This window comes from Spinacia oleracea, chromosome 3 (genome assembly GCF_020520425.1).
Source record: "Spinacia oleracea cultivar Varoflay chromosome 3, BTI_SOV_V1, whole genome shotgun sequence".
Taxonomy (NCBI): Eukaryota; Viridiplantae; Streptophyta; class Magnoliopsida; order Caryophyllales; family Amaranthaceae; genus Spinacia; species Spinacia oleracea.
Window position 1 is genome coordinate 54,906,905 of NC_079489.1, and position 16,022 is coordinate 54,922,926.

The 16,022-nt window shown below is 39.6% G+C and overlaps 1 protein-coding gene across 1 annotated transcript; it reads right to left on the reverse strand.

Annotated features, from left to right (window-relative positions):
* Window positions 1-270: 270 nt before the first annotated feature.
* LOC110803107 (methionine S-methyltransferase) lies at window positions 271-11,230 on the reverse strand. The gene is made up of 12 exons (XM_022008572.2): window positions 10,588-11,230; window positions 8,563-8,756; window positions 8,173-8,379; window positions 7,947-8,042; window positions 6,366-6,554; window positions 6,099-6,287; window positions 5,774-6,010; window positions 5,275-5,409; window positions 4,208-4,525; window positions 3,861-4,040; window positions 1,719-2,690; window positions 271-846 (listed from the first exon to the last, which is right to left on the reverse strand). Exons 1-12 carry the CDS (start codon window positions 10,853-10,855, stop codon window positions 553-555), a joined length of 3,279 nt encoding a protein of 1,092 aa, XP_021864264.2. The 5' UTR covers window positions 10,856-11,230; the 3' UTR covers window positions 271-552.
* Window positions 11,231-16,022: the final 4,792 nt, after the last annotated feature.

Sequence of the window (16,022 nt, forward strand, 5' to 3'; positions counted from 1 at the left end):
TATACCATATCCAAAAATTTGGATAGCAAGTACAAGTTTGTGACGAATATCATTCGATTTTACAAGAAACAGGTATTTGATTACGGTCTGATAAATTTTTTCTTATTTATTTTACCAATTTAAGTATTTTTTTTTTAATCAAAACCCTAAACTCCTAAAATTGAACTAATCACTTTACAATTCGAATCAATAATAATTTTCTCTAATTTTTCCAACCAAGGATAAAATTTGATTTGATTTTATTTTATTAAAAAAAATTAAATAAATTAGTTAGAACAGAAAAATAAATAATAAATTATTTAGTCTCATTCATACAACACAATATGGGGGGAAAAAACAGGATTACTTTCCGTACATAAACACGATAAAGCAGACTGGACAAGCCACAAGAAAAAACCTTAGCATGACAAGCAGGGAATAAACATTCCAACCTCGCCTTTGACAGATTCTTTCTTCTCACTCACTAAGAATTTCAAATCTTAAGCATGACACCTAAGTCATGCAAATGGGCCTTATTTAGAGTAAGAATAACTTTGAGCATAATCCTAGTACTTAAGCAATGAGATCCTTGAATTTCTTGATGCGATCCAATGCCTGCTCAAATTCATCTTCTTGTAAAGCAATAGTAAAGCGACAGTAACCAGGAATTCCAGTCCATAAACCACTATTAATACATAAGCCAGTTGCTGTCAACATGGTTTCACGGATAGTAGAGTCTGCAAGCTCAATCTTTTTACTAGCAGCATCCTCCAGTTTAACATGTTTCCCGAGATAACCAGATGGCCTTGCCACCATGGAGACGCCACCTTGGGATGGAAGCACTTCCCATCCAGAGTTCTGCAACGCCTGTTACATAGGACAATGAGTATCAAAGTTACAGGTAGAAAGCTAGATTGTTGTGTTCCAGGCACGTGCAAGAAAGAAAGTTGTCCAATGCTGCGTTTCTTTCATTGAAAACTTGATCCAGGAATTCAGATATCTAACTGTAGCACTACTCTATATCTCTATATCTACACGATCCTTAGCTACAGCTACAAATTTTCAAACCCATACTTGAAAATATAAACGTCAGGAAATGGAGTCAGAACTCAAAACTAGAGCCCTCAGGTGAAGATGACATAATCTTGTCAAAGCCACACCATGAAGTGATAAACCACCGACCTTATTTTTGTCATGTTTCTACGTGCTTGTTTGTACGTGTTACGTGGTAGAGGCTTCATGTGGAAGAAAATGATTAGTTAAAAGAATAACAGTGAAGGGTACTTGACAAAACCTATATGGTTTACTGTGTGTGTGAACAGGAGAGGAAATACAATCTACAAACTTCAACCAACCCATATTGCTGCGACATGAAAAAGAGAGGTAAACTGATGATTGGATGAAAAATAAAACAAAAACAAGAGACATGTAACTCTTCCCTAACAGCTAGACGCAGTTCATCAGGAGTGGAACTCCTGCCCTTCAAAGTTTACCCTCTAGTCCTCTACAAGTTTACAGTGATTGCTTCTGCTTTGATAAAACAGTATGTATGCTTGTGAGACAATTAAAAGCCAAACACAGCATATAATAACCATCTACCCAATATCCAAGCAAAATATTGTAGCAGATTTCAGAGGAGTAGATGTCAAAAATCAAAATACTAATTAATAATTTGCTTAAATGCATGCATGCAAGTGATGAAATCAAGACAGGAACCAAATATGTGTCATGTTAATTACCTCCGTCAAGCGTTGCGACCTATTTTTCAAAATGCTCTTATGTTCTGCAACAAATTCAGAAAGGTCCCCAACTCCGTGTTCAGCCCGAGCCAACAATTTCTTCACAGCATACCTAGTAGTACTGTGAGGTTTGGTTAGACCAGCAAAACCATTAGTTGTCTCAGCAAATAGAGACTGATCCATGGCTAGAAATGCAAAGGTCAGCCCTCCAGTAAGCATCTCTGATGACAGATTTCCAAGCATAGAAACACAGAAAGTTGAGGTGGCAGAGGAATAAAGCTTTGCTAAAGTGGGCTCCAAATTCCAGGTATCCCAATTAGCAATGTTATATTCAAGTCCTGAAAAAGAGGTATCAATTAGAACTCTTGCACCACATCTTGCGCAAACTGATAATATATCTTCCATCTCCTTATTGCTGTACAACAATCCTGTTGGGTTAATCGTAGGACCAGAAACATATAGCCATGGATTTTTAACAGACTCCAGTGCTTTGGTCAGTACATCAGCAGTTAGTTTAAATCCAACGTCAGCTTGTGTGGGAATGTAAACAACATCTGCTTTCATAAACTTTGCAGCAGCTATATAATTTCCATTACATCCAGCAGGAAAGAAAAACGTGCCACTTTCTTGAATACAGCTAAGTAGCAGCTTGTTAAAAAGACCCAAAGAATAGTCAGAATATAAGAATTCTGTCCTGTTGTTTGTTTGGAAACCATATCTGATGTTAATAAATTTCCTGATGCCATTGGTAACATCTGTCTCAGACTCGGAAAGATTCTGCCTAGCGAAACTTTCAAATATAGCGGCCTTTACGGGTAAGGGCAATGACAGGAAGCTCCGATCAACATCCATGTGAATCAGGGAAGACTCATTGTCTCCTACACTTATTGACAGCTCAGAATTATTGAAGACTGAGATAGCAGAGCTGGCGAACCCAATCAACTCCGTGGAACTCTTCTTAGCACATTCTCTCTATAATACAAACACCAAATTAACATGATAAGTAAACTCATCCAGTGATCCTACATCTGGTTTAGTAGTATGCAATCAGAAATAAGGTTAATATGATTGTACTAGATTGTCATGAGGATCTTTCATACATTAAACTAAAATCTCAAGGCAAATACTTTCCGAGGTGACCACTGGATTAACAGGTTTACTTGTCAGTTGCCAGGCTAGGCCTGGTCATTCTTTGTATGGGTTCAGGTTTCAATAAACTCAAATCCGGTTTAGTTTGGACTAGACTACAAAGTTGGGAGAGCTAGAAAGAGTCAATGCTTCAAAACTTTTTGGATTTTTATATGGGATTTGAATTTGACATTTTAGTAATTTTATATAAGTCCCCTCAAAAAAAAAATATAAGTAATTTTTTTTCACGAGTCTCCTAAGAATACAGTGGAGAGCTGAGACTGAAATACATAAAACAAAAGGAATACTTTAAGGAATCGCGAATGACATTAAGAAAAGAAACGAGTATTTGAAAGTATCAGAAATGAGAGTAAAAGAATGAGAATAAAAAGAAGCGTAAGGAATGCTAAGGGAATTGTGGTTAATTATTAAAAAAAGTAAAAAGTATTTTCATCATAAAAAGCGAGATAAAATGGGGTAGGGGTTGCAGATTGGAAATGCAAGATTAAAATAAAATGAACGTGATTCTTAAACAACGCTGATCCAGGCAAGGCAAACCTGCCATGCAACTCGGCCCAGATAAAAATAATTCAAAACATAATCCATGGCCCACCCATGCATAGAGCGGTTTCGGGGTATTTCGGGGATTGGCTTTCCTTGGTTGAGATGGGCTGGGCTGGGCCCAATGGCCAGTCCCAGGTGAACAGGAACTGAATCAGCTGTTATCCACCTCTAGTTTACGGGAAGAAAGGAGAAGTTGACTGTTCACATCAGGTGAGTTCACTTCAGTCATTAGTTAAGCATTTCACATAACTCCTAATTTGACCACAGATAGGTTCAGTTCACTGGTGTGTCTGGCGAACCTAGTGAAGAAAAGTTGAAAACCTTGAAAAGGTGATAGAATTGAGTAATCCACTACACAAATACTCCCAATTTTGCTCAAAAACAGATAGGTTCAACCAGTTTCAAATTTCAAATTTCAGGCGTTCTGACATCAAGACAAGAGTGACAAACCATAGGAGCTGGGTGTCGATCAGCTAGCTGAAAGGAAAGAAGCTCATTGAAAAGACAGCCGTAGTAGTTTTGACTAATCAATGAAGTATTCCCTTCAAGAAGTTCAACTGTTCTTGCCAGAGCCTGAAATATGGTTTCATCTTCTGAAATCACAAATGCTACTTCAAGATCTGCATAAACCTGGAGAAGTATAAAGTACCAAATTACAAGGTTTCTAAAAAATATTCAAATTCAAATGACAAACCTAAATAAAATATAAGTATCTTATCTGATTAACTGATCAGACAGGTTAGCTCCAAAAAGTAATAGAATCCAATCTGGCTTTCTATATGAAAAATGACAAGTACCTGATTCTTCAAAAGACCACATACAATGGCAGCATGTGATGGAAGAGTATTTGCTGCAAGATACTTTAGGACCCCATTGGAAATAGGAAGGCTTGACAGCTCAAAGTGGTCAGAGATGTCTACGAAAAGACGTGAGCCAATTTCTCTTGTAACGTTCAACAGATTCTCAAAGGCTGCACTAGTAACAGCCTCAAAACTAGCAATGCCAGTAACCACAACCTGAGGTTTCAGCTTCTTAATCAGCTCCACCATCAAATCAGACTGACGTGGAGCCTCTATAACTGTAACAACATCTGAATCCTCACTACAATTTTTCTTCTGCAATGAAGAAGAAACAGAAATGGTTCAAATTTTATCACAATTTTTCGAGGAAATTTCAACGTACTGCTAGAAAGATATTAAGTTATCATTACATCAAACCGAGACACAAACAACTCCTACACACTACTTAAGTGAAAACTTAACAAATTGAGTGAAGGAAGTGATAGGGAAACTTGCAAAACATAACAGACGAATAAAAGTGATCAAAGAAAGTTTGCTACTGTTTATTGTCTAATGTCTACTACGGAGTAATACATTGAACTTTATCGCACCTTGCTGGGCTGATGTTACAACTACCTAAGAGTGAATACACTCGAGGAAAGAAACAAGAGGAGAGATTCATTAAAGAACTTGAAAGACATGCCTCTAATTCAAAATTTCACTAAACAAGAATGGAAGAGTCATACAAAAGCAATTTTTGGGCATGTTTGTGTCTGGTCATTATATACATCACCGGAGGAATATGTTAACGGGCACACAACAACAGAGGAACGTCTCACCTCACACTGTTGACGCTGTCTCCGTCATTCTGAAATTATATGAAGCAGCCATTGGAGAGTACCACTATTTCATCAGATAACAAAAGCAATAACAAGCAACCCTTCTAAATATCGAGTTATGCCCCTTCCCAGCTCCCCACATCCATTAAAAGAAGAGAAAAAGGAAACAACAAAGAATAGAGAATATAAAATTACAACAGCATTAGCAGACAAGAAGCATCATCAGAAATAGCTATACACCTATACCTCAATTGCCAAAGATGTCATCCATTGCCTAGGTAGGTCACGGGTCAAATGTTCATCGACAATGGCAAGGTTTGGTGAGAACAACCGTAAAGCGTTCTCGATTGCTGCAGTCCTTGAAGGAAACACAACAACATTCTGAAAAATCGAGAGGAAAGAGCACAATAAGCATCAGCAACTAAGATATAAACGAAGTCCACGGGGAGATAAATAGGCTTAAGGTATCCCCTGACTCTTAGAGAATAAAAATCAAATAATGCAACAATAACAGATGTCAATTTTCACAAGAAGATAATGTACAATTTTCATGACAACTGAAGCTATTTTCTGTTCAATTCGCCTACTAACAAAATGATGCAGCAAACACCATGAAATCCTCTTTAATTGAAAATCCCGTTTTAGAAAGATGCTCATCATTAAATATGTCAAACTACAGCTAGGGATTTAAAAGAAATCAAAGAGGCACCGTATAAACAAAAGCCCCTAGGTCATACACTCGTACCTTGGAAGTAAGTGGAACATGATGGTATGTTTTGATGAACCCTGCAACAAGGTCTCGAAAGCGTCTACTTCCAGCTGGTGGCTCAAAAGGAAGGTAGGAATGTTCTTTCAAAGCACTCGCAAGATATGACAGGAATGGAATCTTCTCATCAGCCACAGCATCATCGTCAAAGGATAAGTCCAAAGAATTGTTGATCTCATTAAAGCCGTCTCTCAAAAACTCAAAAACTGTTTTAACCTGTCAACATTATCAACTACAATTATTACATGTGCCTTACTTTCATATATCATCATCTACGTAAAACAAGGAAAAAGAAAATTTTAACCTGATTAGGTTGACGAAGTTGACAGCTATAAACTGAAATTGAATGAGAGATACAACCACCGGCCTTCCCATATGCCCAAGCTGATCGAGCACAAAGAGATTGATCTCCTGTAAGCCCCATGAAGAATTCGAAACGGTGTGGGCTGTTCTTTTCAATCTCAACCAACGCTGAAATATCTGTATCAGCAGCCTGTAAAACACAGCCTAAGAAAAATTGCATGGTTCAAGAAATTTAAATTTTTTAGCAGTGATTCAGTGTTATACTTGCCTGAATAACTTTAGTTTGCCAGATCTTATTAACACGGAAACCACGGCGTTCAAACAGACGTCTGCAAACAGCTTGTCCTGGACGGCCTCCCATATTAAAGATCATAATCCCAGTGGGTTTAATCACTGTAATCCCCTCTTCCACTGCCCTAGCTATTAAACCTAAGCCAAATTGATCTTCAACAAAACCCTGCATTAAAGTAGAACAAGTCATCATACTATCAGAAGAATAATTATCCAAAAAATCAAAGAAATAAAACTATATACACTATCAGAGATCCGTTGAACAAGTTGCAAATAAAAGGATAAATAGGAAAAAGACAAATGATATAAAAAATTGATTTTACTGACACCTTCACCTGATACCAACAATTTATTTGATACCACCAAGGAATATAACTAAATCAACCTAGAAAATATGATTTCCTTAAGGTCACCTTCATTTTGTTTTTTCATTTTGTTTTGGTCAAAACGAACCTTTATTCCAAACGGGGAGCCTGTTGCCCCAACATTTAGGGGGCGTTTGGTTCGCACGGGGTGAAGGGAATGAAATCAACAAAGAGAAAAGTGGAGAAAGGAAATTAAACCCTTTGATATGCAATATTGTTTGGGTAACATTTGGTTTTTACCTCTCTTCCTCCTATATCCTCCTTTGCTCCATCGGTCCATCCTATTATCAAACCACCGTCGTCGCCGCCGCCCCTCTCAAACCACCGACGCCCCCTTAAAGACGAAATTAGTCAACCTTTTTCCCAATTTCCCAACAATAAAAAAACAATTTTTTTCCCTCCTTGAACTTCACGCTATATTTTCGTTATTTATACTCAACTGTTCAATGCTCCTCTTTTCTCATTTCATCTTCTTCTTCACATTGAAATTAATTGAAACAGAGGAGGAGAGAGAAAATTACACAGAACAAAATAATGTTGAAAGCATCAGAAGTATTCATCGGATCGATTGATCAAGGAACAAAAAGCACTCGATTCATCACCTACGATGGATCTTTCACTCTCATCAGATTGAATTCACCCAGTTTACTTGCAGGGTGTGATTTCTTCGTTTCTATGTCATGCACACCACGTATTTGGTGGCAATTTACAGCATTGGAAGGGTTGTTTCGAGGGCGGGGGTGTTGCTGGCGGTCTGGTAAGTGCACGGTGGTGGGGTGGTGGGTCGACGGTGGTAAGGTGGTTTCGGGTGGGTGTTGTTGCGGTCTTGCACTGGTGGATCAACGGTGGGTCGGTCGGCGGTGAGGGTGTTGTAGGTGGTGGATGGTGTTTTAAGGTTGTCAATTGTGGTCAACATTTTTTGGGGGTGTTGAAGGAAAGGGGATGGAAAAATCTAGGGGGGGGTGGGGGGGGGGGGGGGGGGGGGTAGGATATCAATCTAGAGCCCTTTGGGGGTAATTGAAAAAGAAAAGAGGGTAAAGGAGAAAAATCAATGGCCTGTGTTCATAATTAATTGGCGCTTGGGTTGACCAAATATTCTGGCTTGTTTAGCACAAGCATGCATTAGAAAGTACGCCTACACAGACCGAACCCCTAAGACGCCGAAGACAATATTTTCATCAGAGTTTTCTAACCTGTAGTGCACAATAGTTGCTGAGCGAATAGAGAAACTCCTCACTTGCATTTTCTGTTATCATCTTGGTCATTGCATCTGGATTAGGATTTAGGATCTGCAAGCCGAAAACGTCATTCAACCGAGAGTTAAGCATGGGAGCTAGAATCCCATAAGGTATAAATTGTTGGCACGTTGACATTATCGGAAAACTTAGGCCAAAAGATCAAATTTGAGTGCCGCTTTACCTGTGGTATGCAGCCAACGATCCTTTCAAGCACTATGTTATGGTCCCTGCAATAAGCTAGAAGGTCAGATTCATGAAATTCCACTCTGTCCAGTAGAGTCTTCTTCTCTCCGTCATAAATGGGTTGACCATTCTCATCCAAAGCATTTAAGTATAGGTTAATCCACGAAACTTTTATAGCTCTTGGATTTATATCAAGGCCATACACCTGTTAAAAATTGACTCAAGAACTCAGTTCAACCTTCATAAATAAAAAGGCTAATGATAACAATTTTGCATTGATCTATAAAAACAATAATTTCTGAAAATTGGTTTTTGTTGTTTACAAGAAAAGACAATCATTTATCAAAAAAAGAAAACCAATTAGTATTACTAGAAAAGTGGATTGAACCTTTGAAGGAGACCATTTTTCAGCAATAGCAATTGTAATCCATCCATTTCCACAACCAAGCTCAGCAACTATTTTATCTTTATAGATGGATTCTGGATGCCTGTTCAACCCTTCGTAAAATGTGAAAGACCAATCTTCTGGCATAAAAATGCTAGGAATGACCAGCATTGTCAACTTTTTCCTCTGATGGAAGCCTGAAAATCCACCACAAAGTGTTCAGTCAACAAAAGAATGTTGTTAATTAAATACACAAAAAAGCTATACTTCAAGGCTTCTGGCCAAACATATTAAAGATTGATTGCGTACAAAAATTGTGTGTTGAAGGTACAGGCCTCTACAATCTAACAACTACCAACTATGAGTAACAAATTTCACTCATATTTCAGGCACTCTGACGTTTATAATTGCAAAAACCATGCTGGACGTCAAGGTTGAACACAAGTATTACAACATTCAAACACCACACAACTAACAAATAAATACAGAAAGTGATACACTTGTCCTAGTCGGATGAATACATGATAGATATAGGTACAGAACTCTATATAGTTGGTTCACAACAAATGATAAAATATCCGAGAGTGGCAAGAATAAAAAGGAAGAGAAACAGAAAAAGAAGCTTACTAATTACTTAATTTAATACATCCCTGCTATCACACAGCAAGGTAGCATTATTTCTATTCTTTCTATCTCATACAAAACAAAAACAAGTTTTTTGTCAAAAGAGTTCAGTCCACTAAAGTCATAATGTCAGACAATATTTTATAATCTATACTAAATCTAAGGCTATTTCTAGTACAAAGACTACTTTGGTTCATACTTCTCAGTATCATATCAAGTTATCAACTACTCCCTTCGTCCAAAAAAAATTGTCCCAAATCACATTTATCACTCTACTAAGGAAGAAGGCAAAAAAAAAAGTAAGCGGGTTGGTAGTCTTGTCTTTTGCTAGTTTAAATAATAGTGTGAGATAAAACATCTAAGGATCACATACTATAAATGGTATGGAGAAAAGTTAAAAGGGGCGGACCGAAAAGGAAATTGGGGCAATATTTTATGGACGGAGGGAGTACAAAATAACACTATTTGCAAATTTCCTTTAGGTCTGCAGGCGTGGGGAGCCGTAGCAGAAGTATTACCCCATCTTAGAGAGAGGAATAAATGATCCACACTCAATGACATCATGGTAAAAAAGAAGTTTAATACTCCGTATAAAACTACTTATTCACTTTATAACTTGTAAATTACCATTATAAAAAATGATTGATCATGTAGTCCATCCTCTGATATGAATTGATCATTCCTCCTGAGTCGGGGCACACAACTTAATACGCCGAATCAAACACAATCTTTATGGCATTTCGTGATCCTAGAGGCTAAATTTTGACCTCAATCCTCTAGCATAGACGATTTTATTAATGACTTATTTACATGGTTTTTAACTCCAAGGTTCACTAGGGTAGGAAAAGTCACACACGGGAAACAAATACAAGTCGCACATACTATTGCAAATTGATACTGATTACTCCCCATAGCATCACATCTGCTTTTTACGATGCCAAGTCGCACACACATCCACATTGTTCATGCGGTAATTCTTCCAACCAAGGGATATCACGAGTAGAGTCTAACTTCTTTTTTTCAATGAAGTGCTATATTAAAAAAAACACAATTTTTAAATACAATTTTGGAAATTCCTTCAGCATATGATGGACGAGTTTCACTCTTTTTTCACAAAACTGATCCCAATATCATAAATGCATTCATTCATCGATTAGTTTGTTCAATTGCTCACTTGTATGATTCTATCTCACCAAATTGATCCGAATTTTGCTCATACATCTATTCATCCATTGTGTCGTTCATTCACTCAATCTATCCGAAGAATTGACAAAAAATTTACACATTTTCTGTCTTAATCAATCCATCAAAGAAGAATTCCAGGAGATTTTCGGTGTAAATTCAATATAAATCTACCTAAAATATAACAAAACAAAAAAATAAAAAATAAAAAATTAAATTAACCTGAAGAATGCTCCAATTGAATGTCATTGATTCGGAAATGATAAGTAGCGAAACAATCCTCAGAAGAAACACCAGCAGAATCGAAATACTTCTGAAGATTCGACAAGAAAATTCGCGCACCAACTCTCGTCTCCGGATTCTCGAGCTTTTCAAGCACTGATCGTAGTTCACTGTACGCTGCATCGCCAGATTCTTTGCATTCCTTCAAGAACTCCTCTACACCTTCCATGGCTTTCTCTCGCATTCGCATTCGCATTCGCATTCGCATTCGCTTTCGCTTTCTCTCTCTTCAATCACTTTTTCCACTTCACTCGTACACTCCCGAGGAATAAAATTATAAAATTATAAAATTATAAAATTATTATTATTAGTGTAAAAAAAGGAAAGGAGATCTTTGTTTGTTTATACTCCGTACTACTATATTGGGGTAACTTTACTTCGTACACAAAAGTCCAGAGAGAGAAAGTCCAGAGAGAGTTCCAGTTTGAATTGGTCTTCCCCACCGTTTCATCCATGGAGATTCAGTCTCCAACGGAACCGCCCGATAAGATGATGGCTGATGTCCCACCCGTTGGAATTTCACCAGAGTTGCCTAGGGAGATGCCTTCCTTCAGGGAGGTGGTTGCTTCGTCGACGCAGTGGTTTACGGAGGCGAGGAAAATTGTAACGGCATCGAAGGAATGGGAGGATTGTGAGGAGCTTCCACCAGATAGCAACTTGTCAGTGCAATTCAGTAAACTTACTTTGGATCGGTTACGAAGCCCATGGAGACTTACTCTCATGGGAAAGTGCTTGGGAATCCAAGTACGATCGAGTATTATGGAGGCTAGAGTTCGTGCTATGTGGAGAATTAAAGGTTTAGTGGAGGTGATTGATGTTGGTAGTGGAGTTTTTTTGTTTAAATTTACTCAAGGGGATGATTATGAACGCGCTCTGTTTGGAGGTCCTTGGTTTGTGATGGAGCATTATCTCATGCTATCACCGTGGAAGCCAAATTTTCGGCCGTCAAGGGACGGATTTGATCAAATGTCTGTGTGGATTAGGATTGAGGAGTTACCAATTGAGTATTATGATAAGGAGGCTCTGTTTGCCATTGCCTTGGTGATTGGTAAACCAATTCGTGTTGATTATTCAACGGATAAGATTACTCGGGGTCGTTATGCTAGGGTTTGTGTGGAGATTGATCTCACTAAGCCTTTAATCTCTAAGGTTTGGGTTGGGGGATCATGGCAAGCAATTCAATACGAAAATATTTCTTCTCTGTGTTTTGCGTGTGGAAGGATAGGACATCTGCAGACGGAGTGTTCCGTGGAAAAGTTGGTTTCCTCTTCTGTTAAGGGGAAGGAGAAAATGAATCAGGACGGCGCGTGTGGGGGACAAGAGGCGGTGGTTATCCGAAACGTTGATGCAAACGGTGATCCCTTTGCCACTGGAATGGAAGGTTCTGGGACTAAGGTTGACTTTACAAGTCATGATTATGGGCCATGGACTTTGGTGAGTCGTAAGCCCAAGCCACGTGGTCGATTTGGTAATAAAATCACCCCACATTCGAAGATCAATGAGTACAGAAGAGGAATAGGGTCCACAGTAGCTAATGGGCCGCGTTTGGGGGTGGTCCAATCAGGTGAGGGCCCTAAGTTGTCCAAATCCAAGTCTGGTGTTGATTCATCGTTGAATCTAGTTTTGGAAACAGATCAGTTAATTTCTTCAGTTGGAAAAAAAGGGGAGGGAAGATCAGAAGTCGCCATACACGTGGTTCCATCAATAAACCACTTGGCGGAGTCCCAAGATCCCCCCACTCCTCCGTTACTCATCAATATGAATTTAAACCCCACGGTTAACCAAGTTAACACTTCTCCTTCTCTCTCTCATACCCCTTCAGCTTCTTCCCATTCTTCTCAACTTCTTCCTCAAGCTTCTCTGAATAGTTTTCCTAGTAATGGCGGGCAATCAAACTCCGAAATCATCATGCATGCAAGTGAATTCCAGTCCGAGGGGTGCATCCCGGCGGGGGAGGCAAACTTGGGTGGCCAGGGGGCCACGGTTCTTTCAGAGCAGGGGGGTTCCGACGGATGTAATAGAAGTTCCACGGGTGTCGGGGTCGATCTTTCAACCGGAGTTACTTCAACTATTTCCGACTCAGGCGGAGATGAGTCCATGTGTGACGGAGAGAGACACGGGTCGGTCATTCGAGAATCCGGCGGAGGAGGCGCGACGGTTGTTGGCGAATTTACAGAAGCAGGAGCAATTGTACACGGGTCCAATTTCTCGACCTCGTCTGGAATTACCCCGGAATTTCAGCAAGCTTCCTTTGCCAGGAACGGCGCCGGATTTCAATCCCATCACCATTCAGTCCCCGTTAACTCGGGGATTACCAAAAGAGGTTCCCATAATTCCTTTACAATTCGAAACACAAGGGCAAGAAATGGGTCTGTCGGGTCGCCATACAGCACTTTACGAAACGCAACAAGAAGTCGTCGGAGTGCAGATTCAGGGTCGGTACTATCGTCAACTATTGGAGCCGTTGAAGATATTCACGTATGTGACGCCAATTCGGTTGGAGGATCTGGGAATGATGGGGTTGTCTCACCATTGGAGGGATTGGGCGGAGTTCTTTCTCCCCCTGAATGCGGGTCCAAATGATGAGCCTAGTGTGGTGTTACAACGTCCTCTTCCCAATTTGCATATGAAGATCTGCGTTTGGAACGTACGGGGTGCGTCTAGGGATGAGTTTCTTCCCACTGCATGGAATATCATTGAGGCTCAACATCCGTCGATTTTTATTCTGCTGGAAACCAAGGCTGATGATTATCGTGCAAAGGAAGTTAAATTGCAGCTAGGATTTCATGACTTCAGGGTGATTTCTCCGACAGATAAACGGGGTGGTATTTGGTTGTTCTGGAGGCGCTCGATTGAATTGGTTCTATTCTCGGAGGATGTCAATCAGTTCCATGTGCTTTTTCATTTTGAGAACGTTAAACCGGAGGTGTTAGTCACAGGTATGCATGCTCCCAGCGTTCCGGGTCCGCGGCACGCCTTTTGGAGAAGTATGGCGGGTAATCTGCCTCCGCCGGAGACGCCGTGGTTGGTGGTGGGTGATATGAATGAAGTGACGTCCCAGTCGGAAAAGTTGGGTGGGCGTCCGTTTCGGAGTGGTCAATGTGCGGATCTTCGCACCTTTATTGATGCTGCTGGTTTGATGGATTTGGGTTATCATGGGTGTCCATATACTTGGACTAATGCGCGTGATGGTGCATCTTTGATCAAGGAGCGTTTGGATAGGGCCCTCGCCAATTCGCCATGGATTGATTTGTTTCCTCATACTCAGGTACATCACCTCCCTCGCACCCATTCTGATCACTGCCCCCTTATTGTTTCGCTTAATAATGATGTTGTTGAGGGCCCTTTTCCCTTTCGTTGTAAGGAGGTTTGGATTGAGCATCCGAATTTTAGGGAGTTTTTTGTTAATAATTGGTCTCAATGTGATTTTGATTTTTCTCGTGGTAGGGAGTTGTTTTTATCTAATATTAAACATTGGAATAGTAATGTGTTTGGTAATCTTAGGTTACATAAAAAACGTCTTTTGTCTAGAATTAATGGTATTCAAATCGCTTTGTCTAAATTTCATAGTCGTTTTTTGGTAAATCTAGAAAAAGAGCTTCTTGTAAGGCTTAATGATATTATTAAAAAAGAACGGTTAATTTGGGCTCAGAAGGCGGGTATTAACTGGCGAAAATATGCGGACTTTAACACCAAGTATTTTCATATTCTAGCTAAAATTCGTAAGAGTCGGGGGAAAATTCTTACCTTAAAAAATGACGAGGGAGCATGGGTTACTGATAGGGGGGTTCTTAAGGATTTGGCCGTTTCTTATTTTGATTCTATCTTTACAACCACGTTGAGGGCTAGCCCGTTGGGTGTTATTTATCCTACCCTGAGTACCGTTTCCCCTGAGGAAAGCCTGGTTTTGCTTTGTCCAATTACTAAGGAAGAGGTTTGGGCTAATTTAAAGATGATGGATCCTATCAAGTGTCCGGGCCCAGATGGTATTCAGCCTGTTTTCTATCAGAAATTCTGGGCAGAGTTAGGTGATAGTATTACTGCGTTTTGCTCGAACTGTTTGGAGACGGCCACTATACCTCCAGACATTAATCGTTCTTATATCACCTTAATTCCAAAGTCTGATTCGCCTGAATCCATGAGGGATTTTAGGCCCATAGGGTTGTGTAATACAATTTACAAACTTATCACGAAGATCATCACGAGTAGGTTGAGGACTATTTTGGGTAGGTTAATAAGTCCGTTTCAATCTAGTTTCATTCCGGGTAGGGGTATAGAGGATAATGTTATTCTTATTAAAGAGATGGCCCATGTGTTCCACAAGTGTCGGAAAGGAAAACGTATAATGGCCTTAAAACTTGATATTACTAAAGCGTATGATAGTTTGGAGTGGAGTTTTATCCGTGACACTTTGGTTAGCTTTCAGTTTCCTGGTCATCTTATTAAATTGATTATGGCTTGTATCACCACCCCCCGTATTAATGTCCTTTGGAATGGTTCAATCACTAGGGAGTTTTGTCCCACCCGTGGTATTCGTCAGGGGGACCCTTTATCGTCGTATATTTTTGTGTTGTGTCTGGATAGATTGTCTATGCTCATTGAGAATGAGGTCAAGTTGGGGCATTGGAAACCCATTAGTTTGTCTCGGACGGTCCATATTTCGCATGTTTTTTATGCTGATGACGTGTTCCTATTTGGTCATGCTTCGCAGTCTAATTTGGATAGTATGCTGAGTACCCTTCGGTATTTTGGAGATATATCTGGTCTTAGACTTAATTTGCAAAAGTCTAGCTTAATTTTTCCCACTCATATGAGTCATGTTATTAGGTCAAGCCTAGCTACGCCTCATGGTCTTCGGGTTACTACGTCTTTTGGGAAGTATTTGGGAGTTGACATTAGGCCTAATAAGCTCAAAATTTCTAACTTCATGAGTCTGCTTGATAAAACTATGGATAGGATAAAGGGGTGGCAGGCTAAGCTTTTAAATATGGCTGGGCGGTGTACTCTTATTAAGTCGATTCTGAATTCTTATCCGTTGTATAATATGCAAACCGCGTTACTACCTACTAGGGTTCTTGCAACTTTGGAAAAGTCGAGTAGAAAATTCCTGTGGAATAAAGTGGATAGGTCTCGGTATATGGTCAGAACCAGTTGGTTTAATGTTACTAGACCGCTTAATCTTGGGGGTTTAGGAATTAAGAGTTTGAAGGAGTGGAATCTAGCCTTTATGGCTAAACTAGGTTGGAAGATGCTCACGTGTCCTCAAAAGCTTTGGGTTAGACTTTTTACTGAAAAATACATTAAACGTTCCAATTTCTTGGATTGCATTCCAAACTCTTCTCAATCCCCAATGTGGCGTGACATTCTTAAAGGTC

Coding starts and splice junctions, on each gene's coding strand:
- LOC110803107 (XM_022008572.2), bottom strand. CDS start 10,855: ATGCGAATGCGAATGCGAATGCGAATGCGAGAGAAAGCCATGGAAGGT. Junction 6,555..7,946: donor GCAACTATTGTGCACTACAG/GTTAGAAAACTC, acceptor ACTTTAATGCAG/GGTTTTGTTGAAGATCAATT. Junction 4,041..4,207: donor GTGGTCTTTTGAAGAATCAG/GTACTTGTCATT, acceptor ATACTTCTCCAG/GTTTATGCAGATCTTGAAGT.